Here is a 20,224-nt window from a genome sequence, read left to right as displayed (position 1 = left end):
ATACTATACTCTGACTGTTTATAACATACTGTACTCTGACTGTTTATAACATACTATACTCTGACTGTTTATAACATACTGTACTCTGTTTATAACATACTATACTCTGACTGTTTATAACATACTGTACTCTGTTTATAACATACTATACTCTGACTGTTTATAACATACTGTACTCTGTTTATAACATACTATACTCTGACTGTTTATAACATACTGTACTCTGTTTATAACATACTATACTCTGACTGTTTATGACATACTGTACTCTGACTTTTGTCGTAGGACTTGAAGATATTTTTATTTAATACATTTATTCACAGCAGTTAAAGTGCAGCAATAGCTAAAGCAGAAGAAGGTTGAGGGTTCACCGCCATCAGAGCTAACGCGGCTCACTCTGGCTGACACAGAAGGGAACGCTTAAAGTGGCATCCTTAAAGGTCCCATATTGTATTAAAAGAGATTTAGATTATTATGATGTAGCAGGTCTGAGGGTTGTATAAATACTGTGAAAATACTGAAACACTGAGTCCGTGGTGAAAGGCACACATCCCTTATTCAGGAACTGTCTTCAATATACAGACCGTTCACCTCAACATAAACATCCTGAACGTGTCCCAGTCTACTCCCGGCTGCATTTAAGGACCCAATCAAACCCCATAGGAGGCGGAGTTTACTGCAGCACACCGTTTTAACTGACTTGCTTTAGCTTTGCTGCTTTAGCATTTTTAGCAAAACTGAACATTTCAGACAGATGATGAAAACAACATCAAAGCATGATATGTCACCTTTAACATCTCAATCCTGGTTGATTAAGAAATTCTATATAAGTGAAAACAATGGAATTGTGCTCAGCTAACAGCTAACAGTGCTTGTTAAGGGGAACATCTGCTCGCTCCGTCTTTGGACCCTTTTCATTATAGTTCCAATAAAGTATTTTATTTTTCTCTGGCTGTGTTTCCACGGCAACTAATGAGCCAATCAGAAGCACGGCTGAAGTATTTGATGACGTCACTGGGACTGACACAGATGATAAGTTCCATTTTTAGTCTCAAAGCTTTGACCACGCCCTCTTCAGTGATGTCACTGCAGGTACTGACCACGCCCATTGAATTGATGTCATAGCAGGTTCTTTGTGTCAAAAAGTTATTTTTCCCGCGATGACACTGAACAAGGTCTGATTGGCTGGCATGTTAGGAGTGGGTGAAGTCAGTCAGTCACTCGGCAGCAGGCGAGGAGGCGGAGCTTAAGGAGTCACAGAAGATTTCGTCTGAGAGTGTCACTGCTTCCTGAGAGGAACGCTATTGGTCAGAGTCTGAGGAGACAGGGACGAGATACTGGGCTGTGATTGGCTGAAGCGAGAATATATGAGATGATTCAACATAAACAATCAATCAATCAATCAATCAATCAGGGGAATATTATCTGATCAAAACCTGTCATCAATAACAGAACACTATTTATGATGATGATGATGATAAACTGTATTTAAGATGATGATGTCATAGATAAACTGACCAGGCGGAGGCGTTTTGTGTACAGCGGCTCTGGTTCTCCTGGTTTCTTGGTCGGCATGGCAACATGCCAGCGCCGCAGCTCCGCCATCATCTCTGCCGGGCTGAAGAGGACCGCCGGGTCGGCACGGCAACGGTTGATCAGCTCCACCAAGCGCTCCTTATAGTGCAACCTGTCAAACAAACTCACCTTTACATGTAAACTACAAACCACCACACTCATACAATGGTCACACTGGGAGTCGGTACTGGGATCAGACTGGGATCAGACTGGGAGTCGGTACTGGGATCGGACTGGGATCAGACTGGTAGTTGTTACAGGGATCAGACTGGGATCAGACTGGGAGTCGGTACTGGGATCGGACTGGTAGTTGTTACAGGGATCAGACTGGTAGTTGTTACTGGGATCAGACTGGTAGTTGTTACTGGGATCAGACTGGTAGTTGTTACTGGGATCAGACTGGTAGTTGTTACTGGGATCAGACTGGTAGTTATTACTATATCAGTCTGTAAGGCAGTAACTGGTAGCAGCTGTAACTGGAGCAGCTGTTACTGGGAGTAGTGGTCTTACTGGCAGTATCCCCTGTATTCTTGTAGAGCAGGTCGTCCACAAGGCTCCTCCCGTCTGCTGCTGTCGTCTCTCAGCTCCAAAACCACGCACACTCCTGAAAATGATCAAACTGGTCGATCAAACTGAGAGAGGGAAGATCCCACCTGATGAGCAAAAATATACCTCACCTGTCTGACTGGAGTCAGGTGAGCTGCCATTGGCTGGTTCCAACAAGGTGAGAGACATTCGGTAATACTGAGACAACAGAAACAAAGACCACTTCATCACCTGCACACACGAGGCAGTACTGTCCACACATCACCTATTGGCTGAGCTCCCACGGGGCTCTTACCTGTAGCAGCAGCTGTAGACGGGCCACACTCCAGTCCCTCAGGTGGTAAAGGCAGTTTCTGGGGTGGTGGGCGTGAAGACCTTTGGTTCCACAGTCGGCAGAGAAACTGCATGCCTGTGAACATTGAGGTCCAAATGAATGCAGGTCTGGTCAAATCAAACCAGGGGCTCGTCTCGGCCGCTGCCATGGCGGTCTAAAAATCTTAACTTAAGGGTCAAGGTCTTTATTGGTCAGAGGCACAATCACTGCAGGTGTGATGCTACACCATTAAAAAGTAGAATCTCCTATCTCTCTCATTTATAATAATAAAAATAAAAATAAATAAATAAAGGTGTGGTTTCATAATAAACAGATGTGTGGTTTCATAATAAACAGATGTGTGGTTTCATAATAAACAGATGTGTGGTTTCATAAAAACAGATGTGTGGTTTCATAATAAACAGATGTGTGGTTTCATAAACAGATGTGTGGTTTCATAAACAGATGTGTGGTTTCATAATAAACAGATGTGTGGTTTCATAAACAGATGTGTGGTTTCATAATAAACAGATGTGTGGTTTCATAATAAACAGATGTGTGGTTTCATAATAAACAGATGTGTGGTTTCATAATAAACAGATGTGTGGTTTCATAAACAGATGTGTGGTTTCATAATAAACAGATGTGTGGTTTCATAATAAACAGATGTGTGGTTTCATAATAAACAGATGTGTGGTTTCATAATAAACAGATGTGTGGTTTCATAAACAGATGTGTGGTTTCATAAACAGATGTGTGGTTTCATAATAAACAGATGTGTGGTTTCATAATAAACAGATGTGTGGTTTCATAAACAGATGTGTGGTTTCATAATAAACAGATGTGTGGTTTCATAAACAGATGTGTGGTTTCATAATAAACAGATGTGTGGTTTCATAAACAGATGTGTGGTTTCATAAACAGCTGACACTGAATCTCAGGTTTGAACTGAGTAAAAACAATCTAATGTACTTGGTGATAAAAGTAGGTAGGGATCATATAAGACCGTGGGTCCCATAAAACCAGACACATAATGAGATGCAGATCAGAGACTCACAGATCCAGGAGTGAAGGTCTGACTGCAGCCTCCGCAGAACTGGTGCTGACACTGACTGCAGGTGAAGTGGAGACAGCCCCCTTTAGACAGACTGAAGACACACTGACAGTTTGGACACTCTGGGAGAAACAGTAGAGTCAGAGAATAGAATCATTAGAGCACACTGAAAACACAGGTCATCTACAGAGACCATGCACCCAGACAGCAGACCCTCGAACGGAACCTTTGGGTCTTTGGGATCGGGTTCTTTGTGTGTCGCGTGAACACGTTTTCCTGGACAAGGACATTATTGTTAGGGAGCTACTGTCCTGGGGGACCTGGTTTTATGGTTTATGTTTAACTTAAATTCCCTGGACAGGGGGAGTGGTCTTGACAGGAGGACTTGGTGTCAGGGGGACCCAGTGTCAGGGGGACCTGGTCTCAGGGGGACCCAGTGTCAGGGGGACTTGGTGTCAGGGGGACCCGGTGTCAGGGGGACCCAGTTTTAAGGTCCTGGTGGTGGTGCTGTGTTTGTACCGATGCTGTTGTGGCTCAGCAGGGTGGTGGTTTGGGGATCCAGATGGTTCTGCTGCTGCCAGATTCTGAACTGGTGACAGGAGCGTCCCTGATGTTGAGGAGACCACTGCAGAAACAGAAGAGATCTCACTGAGGTTCTGAGTGTGTGAGTGTGAACATGTATGTGTTTGTGTGTGTTTGTGTGAGTGTGAGTGTGAACATGTATGTGTGAGTGTGTGTTTGTGTGTGTTTGTGTGAGTGTGAGTGTGAACATGTATGTGTGAGTGTGTGTTTGTTTGTGTTTGTGTGAGTGTGTGTGTTTGTGTTTGTGTGAGTGTGAACATGTATGTGTGAGTGTGTGTTTGTTTGTGTGAGTCTTACAGGAGATCTACACTGACAGCAGGTACTCTTCTTACAGCTGGGACAGTCCATCCTCAACCTGTCAGCTTCATGAAGCATGCCGAACGAACACTGACACACACACACACACACACACACACACACACACACACACACACACACACACACACACACACACACACACACACACACACACACACACACACACACACACACACACACACACACACACAGCCACACACCTGTTCTAGTCTCAGAGGGACCTTAATACCAGGTGTTTAAATGAGTATCAGAGGAAAGTAGATTACTGTCAACATCACCAGAGCCACGAAGACCTGTTCTAGTCTCAGAGGGACCTGATCTAGTCTCAGAGGGACCTGTTCTAGTCTCAGAGGGACCTGTTCTAGTCTCAGAGGGACCTGTTCTAGTCTCAGAGGGACCTGTTCTAGTCTCAGAGGGACCTGATCTAGTCTCAGAGGGACCTGTTCTAGTCTCAGAGGGACCTGTTCTAGTCTCAGAGGGACCTGTTCTAGTCTCAGAGGGACCTGATCTAGTCTCAGAGGGACCTGTTCTAGTCTCAGAGGGACCTGATCCCCGAGTCTCTTTCTTACATGAGCACACCAGTGAAAGTTTGGCATGTCCTGCAGAGCTCGATCTCTGAGTTTCCTCTGAAAGAGTTCGTGGATCTGAGGAGGCAGGAAGTGACGGATCTGCAAACAAACAAACAAACAAACAAACAAACAAACAATCAATCAATCAAACAAACAAACAAACAAACAAACAAACAAACAAACAAACAGAAACAGAATGAGGATGTTTAGCGGATCAGGGGACAGGGTGTTAGTGTGGTGCATGACCTCTGACCCCTCACCTGTGTGTCCAGCAGGTTGAAGTATTCCATTCCCCCCTGACCTCTGACCTCAGGTTGGCCACACTGAGGACAAACCAGCTGATCGATGCTCTTCTCTTTAATGGCCGACAAGAAAAACGTCTTAAAACATGTCTGACACAAGAAACAGGAGCAGTGAGTCATGGTGATGATCTACAGGAAATAAAGACAGAGAAGAAGAAACAGGAGCAGTGAGTCATGGTGATGATCTACAGGAAATAAAGACAGAGAAGAAGAAACAGGAGCAGTGAGTCATGGTATGTACATGTACATACATTTACATACATACATGAATGTACATACATGTACATACATGAACATACATGTACAAACATGAACATACATACACGAACATACATACATGTACATACATGTATACATACATATATCTAAACCATTATTTGGGCCTTTAGCGTGGATCCTGTGCACCGTTTGATAAATGTGTTCTCTTGAATACCTATGTTGAATACACTTATTGTAAGTCGCTTTGGATAAAAGCGTCTGCTAAATGACTCTAATATAATATAATGTAATGTAATATAATGTAATGTACTGTAATGTAATTTTATGTAATGTAATTCTATGTAATGTTATGCAATGTAATGTAATTCTATGTAATGTTATGTAATGTTCTGTAATGTAATTCTATGTAATATAATGTAATGTAATTCTATGTAATGTAATGTAATGTTCTGTAATGTAATTCTATGTAATGTAATTCTATGTAATATAATGTAATGTAATTCTATGTAATGTAATTCTATGTAATGTAATGTAATGTAATTCTATGTAATGTAATGTAATGTGGCCGCTGGTCTCTGATTGGCCGAGCTGGTCTCACCTTGCTGAAGGACACCTGCTCCTGACAGAAGGGGCAGCTGTGAGTCAGGAACTTGAGGGCTGATGGTAGATCTCTGCTGAGTTGGACCGCCTCCATGACATCAGAGGGGCTGAAGCCCCGCCCCTCCATGGTAACCAGAGACAGGAAGCTGGCCGCCTGGTCCGGAGGAAGACGAGCCGCCATCTGAAGGAGGACGAAGACACAGCTAAGACCACCTGAGACCTGCTGAACTGGTCTGCTGACCCAGTGGTCGTCCTAACCTGGATTAGGTCCACTCCAGCAGCTGGTCCAGGATCTGGAACCATAACCACAGAGCATGTGGTGCGTCTGTCTCGGGCTGCTTCTGATTGGACCATCCGTACAGGTGACTCACCCTGCTGGTCTCTGCTGGACTCTCCGTCCAGCTTCAGAGCTGCCATCCTCCTGCTGAGAGGGACTGCAGGAGGACCACCTGCAGAGACCATGCAGACTGTAGTACTGTAGTGTAGAACTGTAGAACTGTACTGTAGTACTGTAGAACTGTAGAACTGTACTGTAGTACTGTAGAACTGTAGAACTGTACTGTAGTACTGTAATGTAGTACTGTAGAACTGTAGTACTGTAGAACTGTACTGTAGTACTGTAGAACTGTACTGTAATGTAGTACTGTAGTGTAGTACTGTAGAACTGTAGTACTGTAGTACTGTAGAACTGTAGTACTGTAGAACTGTACTGTACTGTAGTACTGTAGTGTAGTACTGTAGAACTGTAGTACTGTAGTACTGTAGAACAATAGTACTGTAGAACTGTACTGTAATGTAGTACTGTAGTGTAGTACTGTAGAACTGTAGAACTGTACTGTAGAACTGTAGAACTGTACTGTAGTGTAGTACTGTAGAACTGTAGTACTGTAGAACTGTACTGTAGTACTGTAGAACTGTAGTACTGTAGAACTGTACTGTAGTACTGTACTGTAGTACTGTAGAACTGTACTGTAGTACTGTAATGTAGTACTGTAGTACTGTAGAACTGTAGTACTGTAGAACTGTACTGTAGTGTAGTACTGTAGAACTGTACTGTAGTACTGTAATGTAGTACTGTAGAACTGTACTGTAGTACTGTAATGTAGTACATATATGAAATATATGAACACTATATGTCCATACACTATATGGACATAAATGGACATAGTGTATGGACATATAGTGGATGGACATATAGTGGATGGACATATAGTGTCCATATATGGTCCATGAGAAATGGACCCATTCAGTAGGTTCGTTGGAGTTGACTCCGCCTCTAAAGAGGACGAGAGCAGCAGCAGCAGGGGGCGCTGAAAAAAAACTGCGATGAAGAGGAACAGTGTTCAGCCTTCAATGAAAACACAGGAAGTCATTGAAACGTTTACTTCATGTTGGTGACGTTTGTAGGCTACCTGTAATTTGTAGGCTACCTGTAGTTTATAGACTACGTTTGTAGGCCACCTGTAGTTTATAGACCACGTTTGTAGGCCACCTGTAGTTTATAGACTACGTTTGTAGGCCACCTTTTGTAGGCCACCTGTAGTTTATAGACCACGTTTGTAGGCCACCTGTAGTTTATAGACCACGTTTGTAGGCCACCTGTAGTTTATAGACTACGTTTGTAGGCCACCTGTAGTTTATAGACCACGTTTGTAGGCCACCTGTAGTTTATAGACTACGTTTGTAGGCCACCTGTAGTTTATAGACCACCACCTGTTTTATAGACCAGGCCACCTGTAGTTTATAGACTACGTTTGTAGGCCACCTGTAGTTTATAGACCACGTTTGTAGGCCACCTGTTTTATAGACTAGGCCACCTGTAGTTTATAGACTACGTTTGTAGGCCACCTGTAGTTTATAGACTACGTTTGTAGGCCACCTGTAGTTTATAGACTACGTTTGTAGGCCACCTGTAGTTTATAGACTACGTTTGTAGGCCACCTGTAGTTTATAGACCACGTTTGTAGGCCACCTGTAGTTTATAGACTACGTTTGTAGGCCACCTGTAGTTTATAGACTACGTTTGTAGGCTACCTGTAGTTTATAGACTACGTTTGTAGGCTACCTGTAGTTTATAGACTACGTTTGTAGGCCACCTGTAGTTTATAGACTACGTTTGTAGGCCACCTGTAGTTTATAGACTACGTTTGTAGGCCACCTGTAGTTTATAGACCACGTTTGTAGGCCACCTGTTTACGTTGTAGGCCACCTGTAGTTTATAGACTACGTTTGTAGGCTACCTGTAGTTTATAGACTACGTTTGTAGGCTACCTGTAGTTTATAGACTATATGTAGACTACCTGTAGTTTATGGACTACGTTTGGGTTCTATGATGTCCATCAGTGACATGGTTCTCTCCTTTAAAGGTTTCTGATGCTTCACATCGTTAATCTGTGGACTGAAAACATGGTGACATCAAGGTAGAATTAGGCTTTCTCAATAAATATCTTTATTTACAGATACTAAATAAATAACCTTATATATTATAAGCCTCATCATTGCACAACGTGAGTCCACTAGTCAACAATCTAGCGTCCAATCTTACATTTACACAGAAAATAAGAATTTTCTACAAAACGTGGTGTTTGTTGTCTAAACTAAGAGCCAATCAGCTCTTTGATCAGGAGACAGCAGGCGTTTCCCATCATGCACTGGGCCATGCAGTCGGCTCTAAAACCTCGCTCTCTGAGGTCATCATTCCCACGTGTTCATGATGTCAGAGCAAGTCGGGATCAAGTCAGACACAAATCTACCCAGCATGCATTGATCGCCGGTGATCGATTCTGATCAGGACCGGCTCATCTCCAACGAACCTACTGACACCAGTCTCACCTGAGGAGGAGGAGCTCAGGAAAGGGTTGTTGGAGGAGGAAGATGAAGGAGGAGGAGTGCTGAAGTCGATCCCCAGCAGCTCCTCTGTGTACGACCTCCTCACCCTCACCTCCCTGCCCTGCTCCCATTGGCTCGCTGCAACAGAGGGGGAGTGGCTTCATCAGGTCACTTTAGAGACAAAAACACAAGCATGCTACGTTTAGCATGCTAAATGGTAAACATGCTAATATATGTGCAGTTAGCATGCTAACAAGCTATCATTTAGCTTGGCTGTGAACAAGAAGATTACCTGTCTGTCCAGTAAAGTGGGATGAGGTGAGGGAGAGACACTGTCTCTGTGGGGAGGAGGTGGAGGAGGAGGAGGTGATGAAGGTGGCATGATGCATGCTGCAGGAGGAGAAAACTGAAATATAAGAACTCTGTTTTCATGAGGTCACTGACAGCAGTCATCATGAACACCACAGCAGGATGTTTGAACTCTGACCTTTGGGCAGACACCTGCACACCTGCAGGGGGCGGGGCTTGTACAGGAGACCTGGCATACAGGGGCGTGTCCCTCTGGAAGGCCCGCCTCATCTCTGACAGCAGCAGTGACAGGTTGGACACGCCCTGACAGGAAGTGACAGACAGCGTAGTGTATGTATAAATATATAAAAACACATTCAAATGATTAGGAAATAAATTACTGTATTTAAATATCTGCTCTGATAAAACGTTTTGGAGAATACTAGTAGTAGATAGCAGATGTTTCTCTGCTGTTAGCTCTCTATGAACTGTTGTTCCAGATGTTTCTCTGCTGTTAGCTCTCTATGAACTGTTGTTCCAGATGTTTCTCTGCTGTTAGCTCTCTATTAACTGATGTTCCAGATGTTTCCTGCTCTAAACTCTGTCATTTGAAGCATGAAAGCCTGAATGGAGATCTCCTGATTGCATATTTCCCTGAATATCAGTCCCTTATGAAGATCAACTCTATTTTGCAGTTGCCCCGGTAACCCTGCTTAGCCCGCTAGCTAACGCCGCTATCTGGCCAGATTAACACCCCCCCCCGGCAGACTGAGCATGCTCAGTGGGTCTTACATGAGTCCAGTTTGTAAGTCCGTCCAGAAGGATGTTGCCAGAGGCGTCCACGCAGGAACAGGACGGGTTGATCACCATGGAGACGGAGGGACAGACGAAACAGCGAGGTCTGGACACCGGGTGGGTCTCATGAAGCCAGATGCACACTGGGATATTATACTCACTTCCTGTAAAGACACACACGAGTCAACAACATCGGACCAGGACAGACCGGACTAGACCACATCGGACCAGGACAGACCGGACTAGACCACATCGGACCAGGACAGACCGGACTAGACCACATCGGACCAGGACAGACCGGACTAGACCACATCGGACCAGGACAGACGGGACTAGACCACATCGGACCAGGACAGACCGGACTAGACCACATCGGACCAGGACAGACGGACTAGACCAGACCAGGACATCGGACCAGGACAGACAGGACTAGACCACATCGGACCAGGACAGACCGGACTAGACCACATCGGACCAGGACAGACGAGACTAGACCACATCGGACCAGGACAGACAGGACTAGACCACATCGGACCAGGACAGACCGGACTAGACCAGGACCAGGACAGACGGACTAGACCACATCGGACCAGGACAGACCGGACTAGACCACATCGGACCAGGACAGACGAGACTAGACCACATCGGACCAGGACAGACGGGACTAGACCACATCGGACCAGGACAGACCGGACTAGACCACATCGGACCAGGACAGACGAGACTAGACCACATCGGACCAGGACAGACGGGACTAGACCACATCGGACCAGGACAGATGAGACTAGACCACATCGGACCAGGACAGATGAGACTAGACCACATCGGACCAGGACAGACAGGACTAGACCACATCGGACCAGGACAGACCGGACTAGACCACATCGGACCAGGACATACGAGACAAGACCACATCGGACCAGGACAGACAGGACTAGACCACATCGGACCAGGACAGACCGGACTAGACCACATCGGACCAGGACAGACAGGACTAGACCACATCGGACCAGGACAGACCGGACTAGACCACATCGGACCAGGACATACGAGACAAGACCACATCGGACCAGGACAGACAGGACTAGACCACATCGGACCAGGATAGACTTGACTAGACCACATCGGACCAGGACAGACCGGACTAGACCACATTGGACCAGGACACACTGGACTAGACCACATCGGACCAGGACATACGAGACAAGACCACATCGGACCAGGACAGACGAGACTAGACCACATCGGACCAGGACAGACGGGACTAGACCACATCGGACCAGGACAGACCGGACTAGACCACATTGGACCAGGACACACTGGACTAGACCACATCGGACCAGGACATACGAGACAAGACCACATCGGACCAGGACAGACGAGACTAGACCACATCGGACCAGGACAGACGGGACTAGGACCAGGACAGACCGACTAGACCACATCGGACCAGGACAGACAGGACTAGACCACATCGGACCAGGACAGACAGACCGGACTAGACCACATCGGACCAGGACAGACGGGACTAGACCACATCGGACCAGGACAGACCGGACTAGACGTCACTAAGTCTCACACACTGCTCCTTTAAGGAAAGGTGTTTGTGGTTTGTCTTAATGTGAGACGTGGAGGATCAGACGTGAGCAGCTGCTGGATTTAAGGACATGCATTGAATCTGCAGAAGAAGAGCGTCACCTTCATAGTGAACAGGAACAGTTCCAGACAGATACAGCAGCTTCTTCTTCTCTTTGTTTGGAAAACCTGTCAGAGGAGACAACACTTTCATCTTCAGCTTCATTAATCATTGATTATTAATCATCTTCTGTGTCTGGGAGCTTAATGATCGATCATAGAAGGCTGTGTTCAGTTCCTTATTGTAGCTGGCTGCTGATTGGCTGCTCACCAACACTGTCCAAATGAACACTTCCTGATTCATCCACAGAGTTTAAAGAGGTCAAAGGTCGAAGCAGGTTCTGATGTCACCTTGAAGGACCACAGCTTAGATGAACTAGTTAATTGAACTGGTTAGATGAACTGGTTAGATGAACTGGTTAATTGAACTGGTTAGATGAACTGGTTAGCTGAACTGGTAAGCTGAACTGGTTAGATGAACTGGTTAGTTAAACCAGATAACTAGAAGATGAACTGGTTAGTTGAACTGGTTGGATGAACTGGTTGGATGAACTGGTTAGTTGAACTGGTTAGATGAACTGGTTAGTTGAACTGGTTAGATGAACTGGTTAGATGAACTAGTTAATTGAACTGGTTAGATGAACTGGTTAGCTGAACTAGTTAGATTAACTGGTTAGTTGAACTGGTTAGCTGAACTGGCTAGATGAACTTGTTAGATGAACTAGTTAGATTAACTGGTTAGCTGAACTGGTTAGTTGAACTAGTTAGATGAACTGGTTAGATGAACTAGTTAGATGAACTGGTTAGATGAACTAGTTAGATTAACTGGTTAGTTGAACTGGTTAGATGAAATGGTTAGTTGAACTGGTTAGCAGGAAGAGCCTCCTTAGTGAAGGGTTAGCGGTCATAGAGTGATTGAATCATGTTGGTACTCACAGTAGAAGTCCACATAGAGACGAAGATCAGAGAACCGAGAGAGAACGTCCTGAAGATCCGAGCGGGTCTCAGCTGGATAACTGTACCGACACTGGGGGGGGGGGGGGGGGGCATTAATGAGTTCAGAGATAACTGTACAGACACTGGGGGGGGGGGGGCATTAATGAGTTCAGAGATAACTGTACAGACACTGGGGGGGGGGGGGGGGCATTAATGAGTTCATTAATGAGTTCAGAGATAACTGTACAGACACTGGGGGGGGGGGGGGCATTAATGAGTTCAGAGATAACTGTACAGACACTGGGGGGGGGGGGCATTAATGAGTTCAGAGATAACTGTACAGACACTGGGGGGGGGGGGGCATTAATGAGTTCAGAGATAACTGTACAGACACTGGGGGGGGGGGGGCATTAATGAGTTCAGAGATAACTGTACAGACACTGGGGGGGGGGGGGGCATTAATGAGTTCAGAGATAACTGTACAGACACTAGGGGGGGGGGCATTACCTCATGCTAGCCGGTTAGCATGAGGTAGCTGGCTAGCCGGTTAGCATGAGGTAGCTGGCTAGCCGGTTAGCATGAGGCAGCTTGTTTTGTTTTATATAAACTTTGGTTTTGAACGTCTCACCTCCGCGAGAGTCCGCAGCTGCTCCTCGTGTCCGACTCTGATCATCTCATCCAGCGTGCTAGCATGCTAGCATGCTAACAGGCTAACATCCGCCCGGAGGAAGTTTAACGTGACACCCGCGTCAGCTTCAAGATTTTCAAAATAAAACAACGGAGATTCAATTCAGTTTATTTTGTATATTCCTCTGTCCTTACACCCTCACATCCTCTGTCCTTACACCCTCACATCCTCTGTCCTTACACCCTCACATCCTCTGTCCTTACACCCTCACCTCCTCTGTCCTTACACCCTCACATCCTCTGTCCTTACACCCTCACACCCTTACATCCATCCTCTGTCCTTACACCCTCACATCCTCTGTCCTTACACCCTCACATCCTCTGTCCTTACACCCTCACATCCTCTGTCCTTACACCCTCACATCCTCTGTCCTTACACCCTCACCTCCTCTGTCCTTACACCCTCACATCCTCTGTCCTTACACCCTCACCTCCTCTGTCCTTAGACCCTCACATCCTCTGTCCTCCTCTGTCCTTACACCCTCACATCCTCTGTCCTTACACCCTCACATCCTTCCTCTGTCCTTACACCCTCACATCCTCTGTCCTTACACCCTCACATCCTCTGTCCTTACACCCTCACATCCTCTGTCCTGTCCTTACACCCTGTCACATCCTCTGTCCTTAGACCCTCACATCCTCTGTCCTTAGACCCTCACATCCTCTGTCCTTACACCCTCACATCCTCTGTCCTTAGACCCTCACATCCTCTGTCCTTACACCCTCACATCCTCTGTCCTTACACCCTCACATCCTCTGTCCTTAGACCCTCACATCCTCTGTCCTTACACCCTCACATCCTCTGTCCTTACACCCTCACCCTCACATCCTCTGTCCTTACACCCTCACATCCTCTGTCCTCCTACACCCTCACCTCCTCTGTCCCCTCACATCCTCTGTCCTTACACCCTCACATCCTCTGTCCTTACACCCTCTGTCCTTACACCCTCACATCCTCTGTCCTTACACCCTCACCTCCTCTGTCCTTACACCCTCACATCCTCTGTCCTTATACCCTCACATCCTCTGTCCTTACACCCTCACATCCTCTGTCCTTACACCCTCACATCCTCTGTCCTTACACCCTCACATCCTCTGTCCTTAGACCCTCACATCCTCTGTCCTTAGACCCTCACATCCTCTGTCCTTACACCCTCACATCCTCTGTCCTTCCCTCACATCCTCTGTCCTTCCCTCACATCAGACCAGGAAAAACTCCCCTAAAAAAAACCTTTTAACAGGGAGAAAAAAGGAAGAAACCTCTGGGAGAGCGACAGAGGAGGGATCCTTCTCCCAGGATGGACAGAAGTCAATAGATGTCATGTGACCAGAATGAACAATATAACAGAGATACAACACCTTCAATGTATATGACATAAATTATTCATATAATAAGAGTAGTAAGCAGAGTAACGAAGGAAAAAATGAAGACTACTTATAATAATATCAGCAATGAATATAGTGGAATTAAAATAATGATATAGGGAATAGTATTAGTAATGTGACTAATAATAATATTCGAAGTAGCAGTGGGTGTCAGCCGGGTCGCAGCAGGAGGCACGACCACAGTCCAGGTACCACAACGATTCGTGGAAACCTGCGAGGCGAGAAAGCATAAAGACTCCAGGGTAGAAGCAAAGCCAATAAGCGTAATAGTACAGGGAATAATAATAGTAAAGTGACTAATAATAATAGTGGTAGTAGCAGTGGGTGTCAGCAAGGCCACAGCAGGAGGCATGACCACAGTCCAGATATAACCCCGATTCATGGAAACCTGCGAGGCAAGAAAGCACAAGAACTCCGGGGAAGTCAATAAAGAGCATAAATAGGACATGAATACATAAAGATGGAGGGAGAGAAGAGGAGAGAGGTGTATCCTAGGTAGTCCCCCGGCAGTCTAGGCCTATAGCAGCATATCTAGGGGCTGGACCAAGGCGAACCTGAACCAGCCCTAACTATAAACCTGAACCAGCCCTAACTATAAACCAGAACCAGCCCTAACTATAAACCAGAACCAGCCCTAACTATAAACCTGAACCAGTCCTAACTATAAGCGCTATCAAAAAGTCTACTCTTAAAAGTGGTGAGTGTGTCGGCCCCCCCGGACTGAAACTGGAACCTGGTTCCACAGAAGAGGAGCCTGATAACTGAAGGCTCTGGCTCCCATCCTACTTTTATATACTCTAGGAACCACAAGTAACCCTGCATTGATGGAGCGCAGCTCTCTAGTTGGGTAATATGGAACTATAAGTTCCTTCAGATAAGACGGTGCCTGACCAGTTAGAGCTTTGTAGGTAAGTAAAATAATTTTAAATTCTATTCTTGATTTAACAGGGAGCCAGTGCAGAGAAGCTAATACTGGAGTAATATGATCTCTTTTCTTAGTTTTTGTTAGAACACGTGCTGCAGCATTCTGGATCAACTGTAGAGATTTAAGAGACCTATTAGAGCAGCCTGATAATAAGGAGTTACAGTAATCTAGTCTAGAGGTAACAAATGCATGAACTAGTTTTCCTGCATCGCTTTGAGACAGGAAGTGACTGATTTAAAATGTTACGTAAATGAAAAAAGGCTGTCCTTGAGATCTGTTTTATATAAGAGTTAAAAGACAGATCCTGATCAAAGATAACTCTGAGGTTCTTAACGGTAGTGCTGGATGCCAGAGCAATGCCATCTAGAGAAACTATATCGTTAGATAATTCTAGTAGAATAACTTCAGTTTTGTCGGAGTTTAACATCAAGAAGTTACAGGTCATCCAGGTTTTTATGTCCTTAAGACATGTTGAAGTTTAGAGAACTGGTTAGTTTCGTCTGGCTTAATTGATAGATATAACTGGGTATCATCTGCATAACAATGAACGTTTATTGAGTGTTTTCTGATAATATTCCCTAAAGGAAGCATATATAAGGTGAATAAAATAGGTCCAAGAACAGACCCTTGTGGAACTCCGTGACTGACCCTGGTTTTCATCGAGGTTTCATTGTTTACACATACAAACTGAGATCGGTCTGATAAATACGACTTAAACCAGCTGAGTGCGGTTCCTTTAATGCCTATTAGATGCTCCAATCTCTGTAATAGGATTTGATGGTCACTGGTAATGGTATGTGTAACGAATGACATCAGAGCAGGAAGTGACTGTGACGCTTTATTCTGACAGTCAGCTGATCAGACTTATTTACATGATTATAACAACTCAAACTCCCATCAGCCCCGGCACAGGAAGTCCGTCTCCTTCGATGGGCGTGGCCCTCCACTCCTTGCCCTCGGTCAGAGCCCTCGGTTGGTGGATGAACACGCTGTATCGGACGCCCTGATTGGCCGCCGCCCTGACGAACCGGCTGTTCGCCGTCATGGTGACGGCTCTCAGTGAGTCTCCGGTGCCGAAGATCATGAGCGAGCGGTGATTGACCTTGGCGCTGTGCGTGAGGCGCAGCGTGCGCTCCGACGGCTCGTCATCCACCACGCGGAGTCGAGCGAGCAGCGTCTGAGCGCGCACCTTCTCGCCCGCGCCCCCCAGCGTGTCCAGAATCAGCTGGAAGTCTCGGACGGCGGCGCGGCAGGCGAACAGCTGCTTCCCTCGCATGAAGTCGTCGAGCCGCGGCAGAACCGGCAGCTGGCGCTCCTGAGCCGCCTGCTCCGTCAGCACCGGCTCCCGGAAGGAGAAGTGACAGCGCCCGTGACTCAGCGATGACACGTACGTGATGAGCGTGGTGATGTCCAGGTTAACGCGGCGGCACTCCTCCACCTTCACTTGGGCGGGGAACGCCAAGCTGGCCACCACTGTGCCCCGGTCCACCCGGGTCGGCTCCGACTCCTCCTCGTTATCTTCGGCCGGCTCCTCCTCCTCGTTATCTTCGGCTGGCTCCTCCTCCTCGTTATCTTCGGCTGGCTCCTCCTCCTCGTTATCTTCGGCCGGCTCCTCCTCCTCCTCGTTATCTTCGGCTGGCTCCTCCTCCTCCTCCTCCAGCATCACGCTGTTGACGGCGACGATGTCCCCGCGGACGGCGATGTCCATGTCCTTGAGTTGGCGTGCCATGGGGCAGGAGACGCCGTTGTAGAAGGCGAAGACGATGTGGGGGCGGTAGTGGACGGGCTGCTGCCGGCTGGCCTGCAGGAAGTCCTCGGCCTGGCTGATGATGCTCTTGTCTCCGTACTGGCCCTGCCCCTGCCAGATGTTGTGCAGAGCCTCCGCCTTCCTGCCCACCGCCTTCACCCAGGTGTGTCCCCCGTTGGCCACCACATCCACCACCAGCGTCTGCCTGTGGCCGGCGGCGTCCAGGTAGGTGAAGACGTGCAGCAGAGCGACCACGTCCTCCAGACTCGCCACCGACTCCACGATGGCCGTCAGGTGAGTCAGGTTGGTGCTGTGCAGGTGAGACTCTTTGACCTGCAGCTCTCCGGCCTCCACACGGCGCAGGAAGCGAAGCTCCGCCCGCAGTTTACCACACAGCTTCTGGTGACCCTCCACACCTGGACACAGAAGCTCCGCCCTCTGCAGCAACACCTGGGCGGAGCTGATCCTCTGCTGCAGCACCACCTGGAGAGACATGTCTCCTACATCGCACCTGAGGACAGAGACACACGGAGAGACACATGTTCTACATTACATATGTATTGATAAGATAAGATAATCCTTTATTAGTCCCGCAGCGGGGAAATTTGCAATCACTGTATTGATCACTGTATGATCACTGTATTTATTGATCACTGTATTTATTGATCACTGTAGCTAAGGAGGGTCTGGAGGACCCTTGCTGCCCCCGCGACCCGGCCCCGGATAAGCAGATAAAAATGGATGGATGTATTAATTGATCACTATTAATTGATCACTGTATTTATTGATCACTGTATCTATGCATCACTGTATTTATTGGATGCTCCGGTTGCACTTGGATTCATAACAGAAGTTAGCAGTAGACCAGACTCTGTATTTTACACATGATTACACTGAAACTTACCTGCAGTGACTTTATGAAGACAAAACAATCTGTGACGATTATTATATATATTATAGATATATAATATATGATATAATATATCATATATATGATATATAATGTATCATTTAATATATCATATATATGATATATTATATATTGTATATATTATATATGATATAATATATTATATCATATATATTATATATATGATATAATATATATGATATATTATATCATATATATTATATCATATATATTATATATATATTATGATATATAAATGATATATATTATATAATATAATATATATTACATGATATATAAATGATATATAAATGATATATATTATATAATATAATATATATTACATGATATATTATCACGTAACTAACACATTGAGATTAGCAATCAGCACCCTTCCTGTCTCACCCTCCTGTCTCTTCTGTCTCACCCTCCTGTCTCTTCTGTCTCTCCTGTCTCACTCCTGTCTCACTCTCTTGTCTCTCCTGTCTCTCACCTGTCTCACTCTCCTGTCTCTCTTGTCTCTCCTGTCTCACCCTCCTGTCTCTCTCCTGTCTCTCCTGTCTCACTCCCCTGTCTCTCCTGTCTCACTCTCTTGTCTCTCCTGTCTCTCTTGTCTCTCCCGTCTCACTCTCCTGTCTCTCCTGTCTCACTCTTGCGTCTCTTCTGTCTCACTCTCCTGTCTCACCTGTCTCACTCTCCTGTCTCTCTTGTCTCTTCTGTCTCACTCTTCTGTCTCTCCTGTCTCTCTCTCTTGTCTCTCCTGTCTCACCTGTCTCACTCTCCTGTCTCTCCTGTCTCTCTCACCTGTCTCACTCTCCTGTCTCACTCTCCTGTCTCTCCTGTCTCACTCTCTTGTCTCTCCTGTCTCACTCTCTTGTCTCTCCTGTCTCACTCTCTTGTCTCTCCTGTCTCTCTCTCTCTTGTCTCTCCTGTCTCACTCTCCTGTCTCTCCTGTCTCTCTCTCCTGTCTCACCCTCACATGAACCCTCACACTCAGCTCGTTAGCTCAGATGCTAGCTGTGTGACGTCATCAGTTAGCTTACTGCAGCCTGTCTGAAGTGTATCGTGTCGTACTTCCGGTCTGTAAACAGTTCAGAACAGCAGCGTGACGTAGACTTACAGCAGCGTGACGTCAGAACTTTAATCCGCAGGTCCAGATATCAGCTAACTGCCCGGCTAATGCTAATGCTAATGCTAACTGAAGCAGCGTCTTCTTCTTCTGCAGAAAGGAAGGAGGAACAAGTAGGCTTCCGGGAGGCTTTTCACAATAAAGGCGTCTTCTTCTTCTTCTCTGTTATTTGGGCGGAATGCAAAACCAACTTTAAGTGAATAGAGCCGCCTACAGGAGCAACGCAGAACAGCAGGAGGTCAGCCTGAAAGATCAATGATCACTGTGATCAATACGTATTCACATGGTCTCTGATGGTGGAGGTCATGTGATGAATGATTTAACTATAGAGGATGAACATGTGATAAATGATTTAATTATAGATTTAAAATGATTTAATTATAGAGGATGAACATGTGATGAATGATTTAACTATAGAGGATGAACATGTGAACATGTGATGAATGATTTAACTATAGAGGATGAACATGTGATGAATGATTTAACTATAGAGGATGAACATGTGATAAATGATTTAACTATAGAGGATGAACATGTGATGAATGATTTAACTATAGAGGATGAACATGTGATGAATGATTTAACTATAGAGGATGAACATGTGAACATGTGATGAATGATTTAACTATAGAGGATGAACATGTGATGAATGATTTAACTATAGAGGATGAACATGTGATGAATGATTTAACTATAGAGGATGAACATGTGAACATGTGATGAATGATTTAACTATAGAGGATGAACATGTGATGAATGATTTAACTATAGAGGATGAACATGTGATGAATGATTTAACTATAGAGGATGAACATGTGATGAATGATTTAACTATAGAGGATGAACATGTGAAATGATTTAACTATAGAATGATTTAAC

At 45.7% G+C, this 20,224-nt stretch overlaps 2 protein-coding genes across 5 annotated transcripts; both read right to left on the bottom strand.

Moving 5' to 3' along the window:
* Nucleotides 1-171: 171 nt before the first annotated feature.
* Nucleotides 172-13,277, bottom strand: si:dkey-181m9.8 (E3 ubiquitin-protein ligase RNF31). 4 transcript variants are annotated; one of them, XM_054596633.1, is made up of 19 exons: nucleotides 13,190-13,277; nucleotides 12,562-12,652; nucleotides 11,689-11,754; nucleotides 9,988-10,154; nucleotides 9,395-9,519; nucleotides 9,200-9,297; nucleotides 8,911-9,045; nucleotides 6,337-6,527; nucleotides 6,077-6,259; nucleotides 5,218-5,388; nucleotides 4,958-5,056; nucleotides 4,368-4,457; nucleotides 4,008-4,113; nucleotides 3,492-3,610; nucleotides 2,417-2,530; nucleotides 2,253-2,319; nucleotides 2,086-2,179; nucleotides 1,519-1,687; nucleotides 172-1,315 (listed from the first exon to the last, which is right to left on the bottom strand). In XM_054596633.1, exons 1-19 carry the CDS (start codon nucleotides 13,232-13,234, stop codon nucleotides 1,280-1,282), a joined length of 2,166 nt encoding a protein of 721 aa, XP_054452608.1. In that variant the 5' UTR covers nucleotides 13,235-13,277; the 3' UTR covers nucleotides 172-1,279. The 4 variants fall into 4 exon arrangements, 3 of the variants coding, with proteins under 3 accessions (XP_054452608.1, XP_054452609.1, XP_054452610.1); XM_054596634.1 differs by lacking the exon at nucleotides 4,958-5,056; XM_054596635.1 differs by lacking the exon at nucleotides 172-1,315 and having other exon boundaries at nucleotides 1,579-1,687; nucleotides 2,086-2,159.
* A 3,107-nt stretch (nucleotides 13,278-16,384) lies between these two features.
* Nucleotides 16,385-19,472, bottom strand: c3h7orf25 (chromosome 3 C7orf25 homolog). Its single transcript, XM_054596411.1, has 2 exons — nucleotides 19,337-19,472; nucleotides 16,385-17,817 (listed from the first exon to the last, which is right to left on the bottom strand). Exon 2 carries the CDS (start codon nucleotides 17,799-17,801, stop codon nucleotides 16,446-16,448), a length of 1,356 nt encoding a protein of 451 aa, XP_054452386.1. The 5' UTR covers nucleotides 17,802-17,817; nucleotides 19,337-19,472; the 3' UTR covers nucleotides 16,385-16,445.
* Nucleotides 19,473-20,224: the final 752 nt, after the last annotated feature.

This window comes from Anoplopoma fimbria, chromosome 3 (assembly GCF_027596085.1).
Source record: "Anoplopoma fimbria isolate UVic2021 breed Golden Eagle Sablefish chromosome 3, Afim_UVic_2022, whole genome shotgun sequence".
Taxonomy (NCBI): domain Eukaryota; kingdom Metazoa; phylum Chordata; class Actinopteri; order Perciformes; family Anoplopomatidae; genus Anoplopoma; species Anoplopoma fimbria.
Note: the sequence above shows the minus strand (reverse complement) of the source record. Positions and strands in the feature narration are given on the sequence as shown.

What these genes read in the sequence shown, in the direction of transcription:
- c3h7orf25 (XM_054596411.1), bottom strand. Translation starts at nt 17,801, where the DNA reads ATGTCTCTCCAGGTGGTGCTGCAGCAGAGGATCAGCTCCGCCCAGGTG.
- si:dkey-181m9.8 (XM_054596633.1), bottom strand. Translation starts at nt 13,234, where the DNA reads ATGATCAGAGTCGGACACGAGGAGCAGCTGCGGACTCTCGCGGAG. An exon ending in AGCTGCGGACTCTCGCGGAG is followed by an intron (nt 12,653 to 13,189) that starts GTGAGACGTTCA and finishes CCCCCCCCCCAG; the next exon opens with TGTCGGTACAGTTATCCAGC. An exon ending in GACTTACAAACTGGACTCAT is followed by an intron (nt 9,520 to 9,987) that starts GTAAGACCCACT and finishes ACTTCCTGTCAG; the next exon opens with GGCGTGTCCAACCTGTCACT.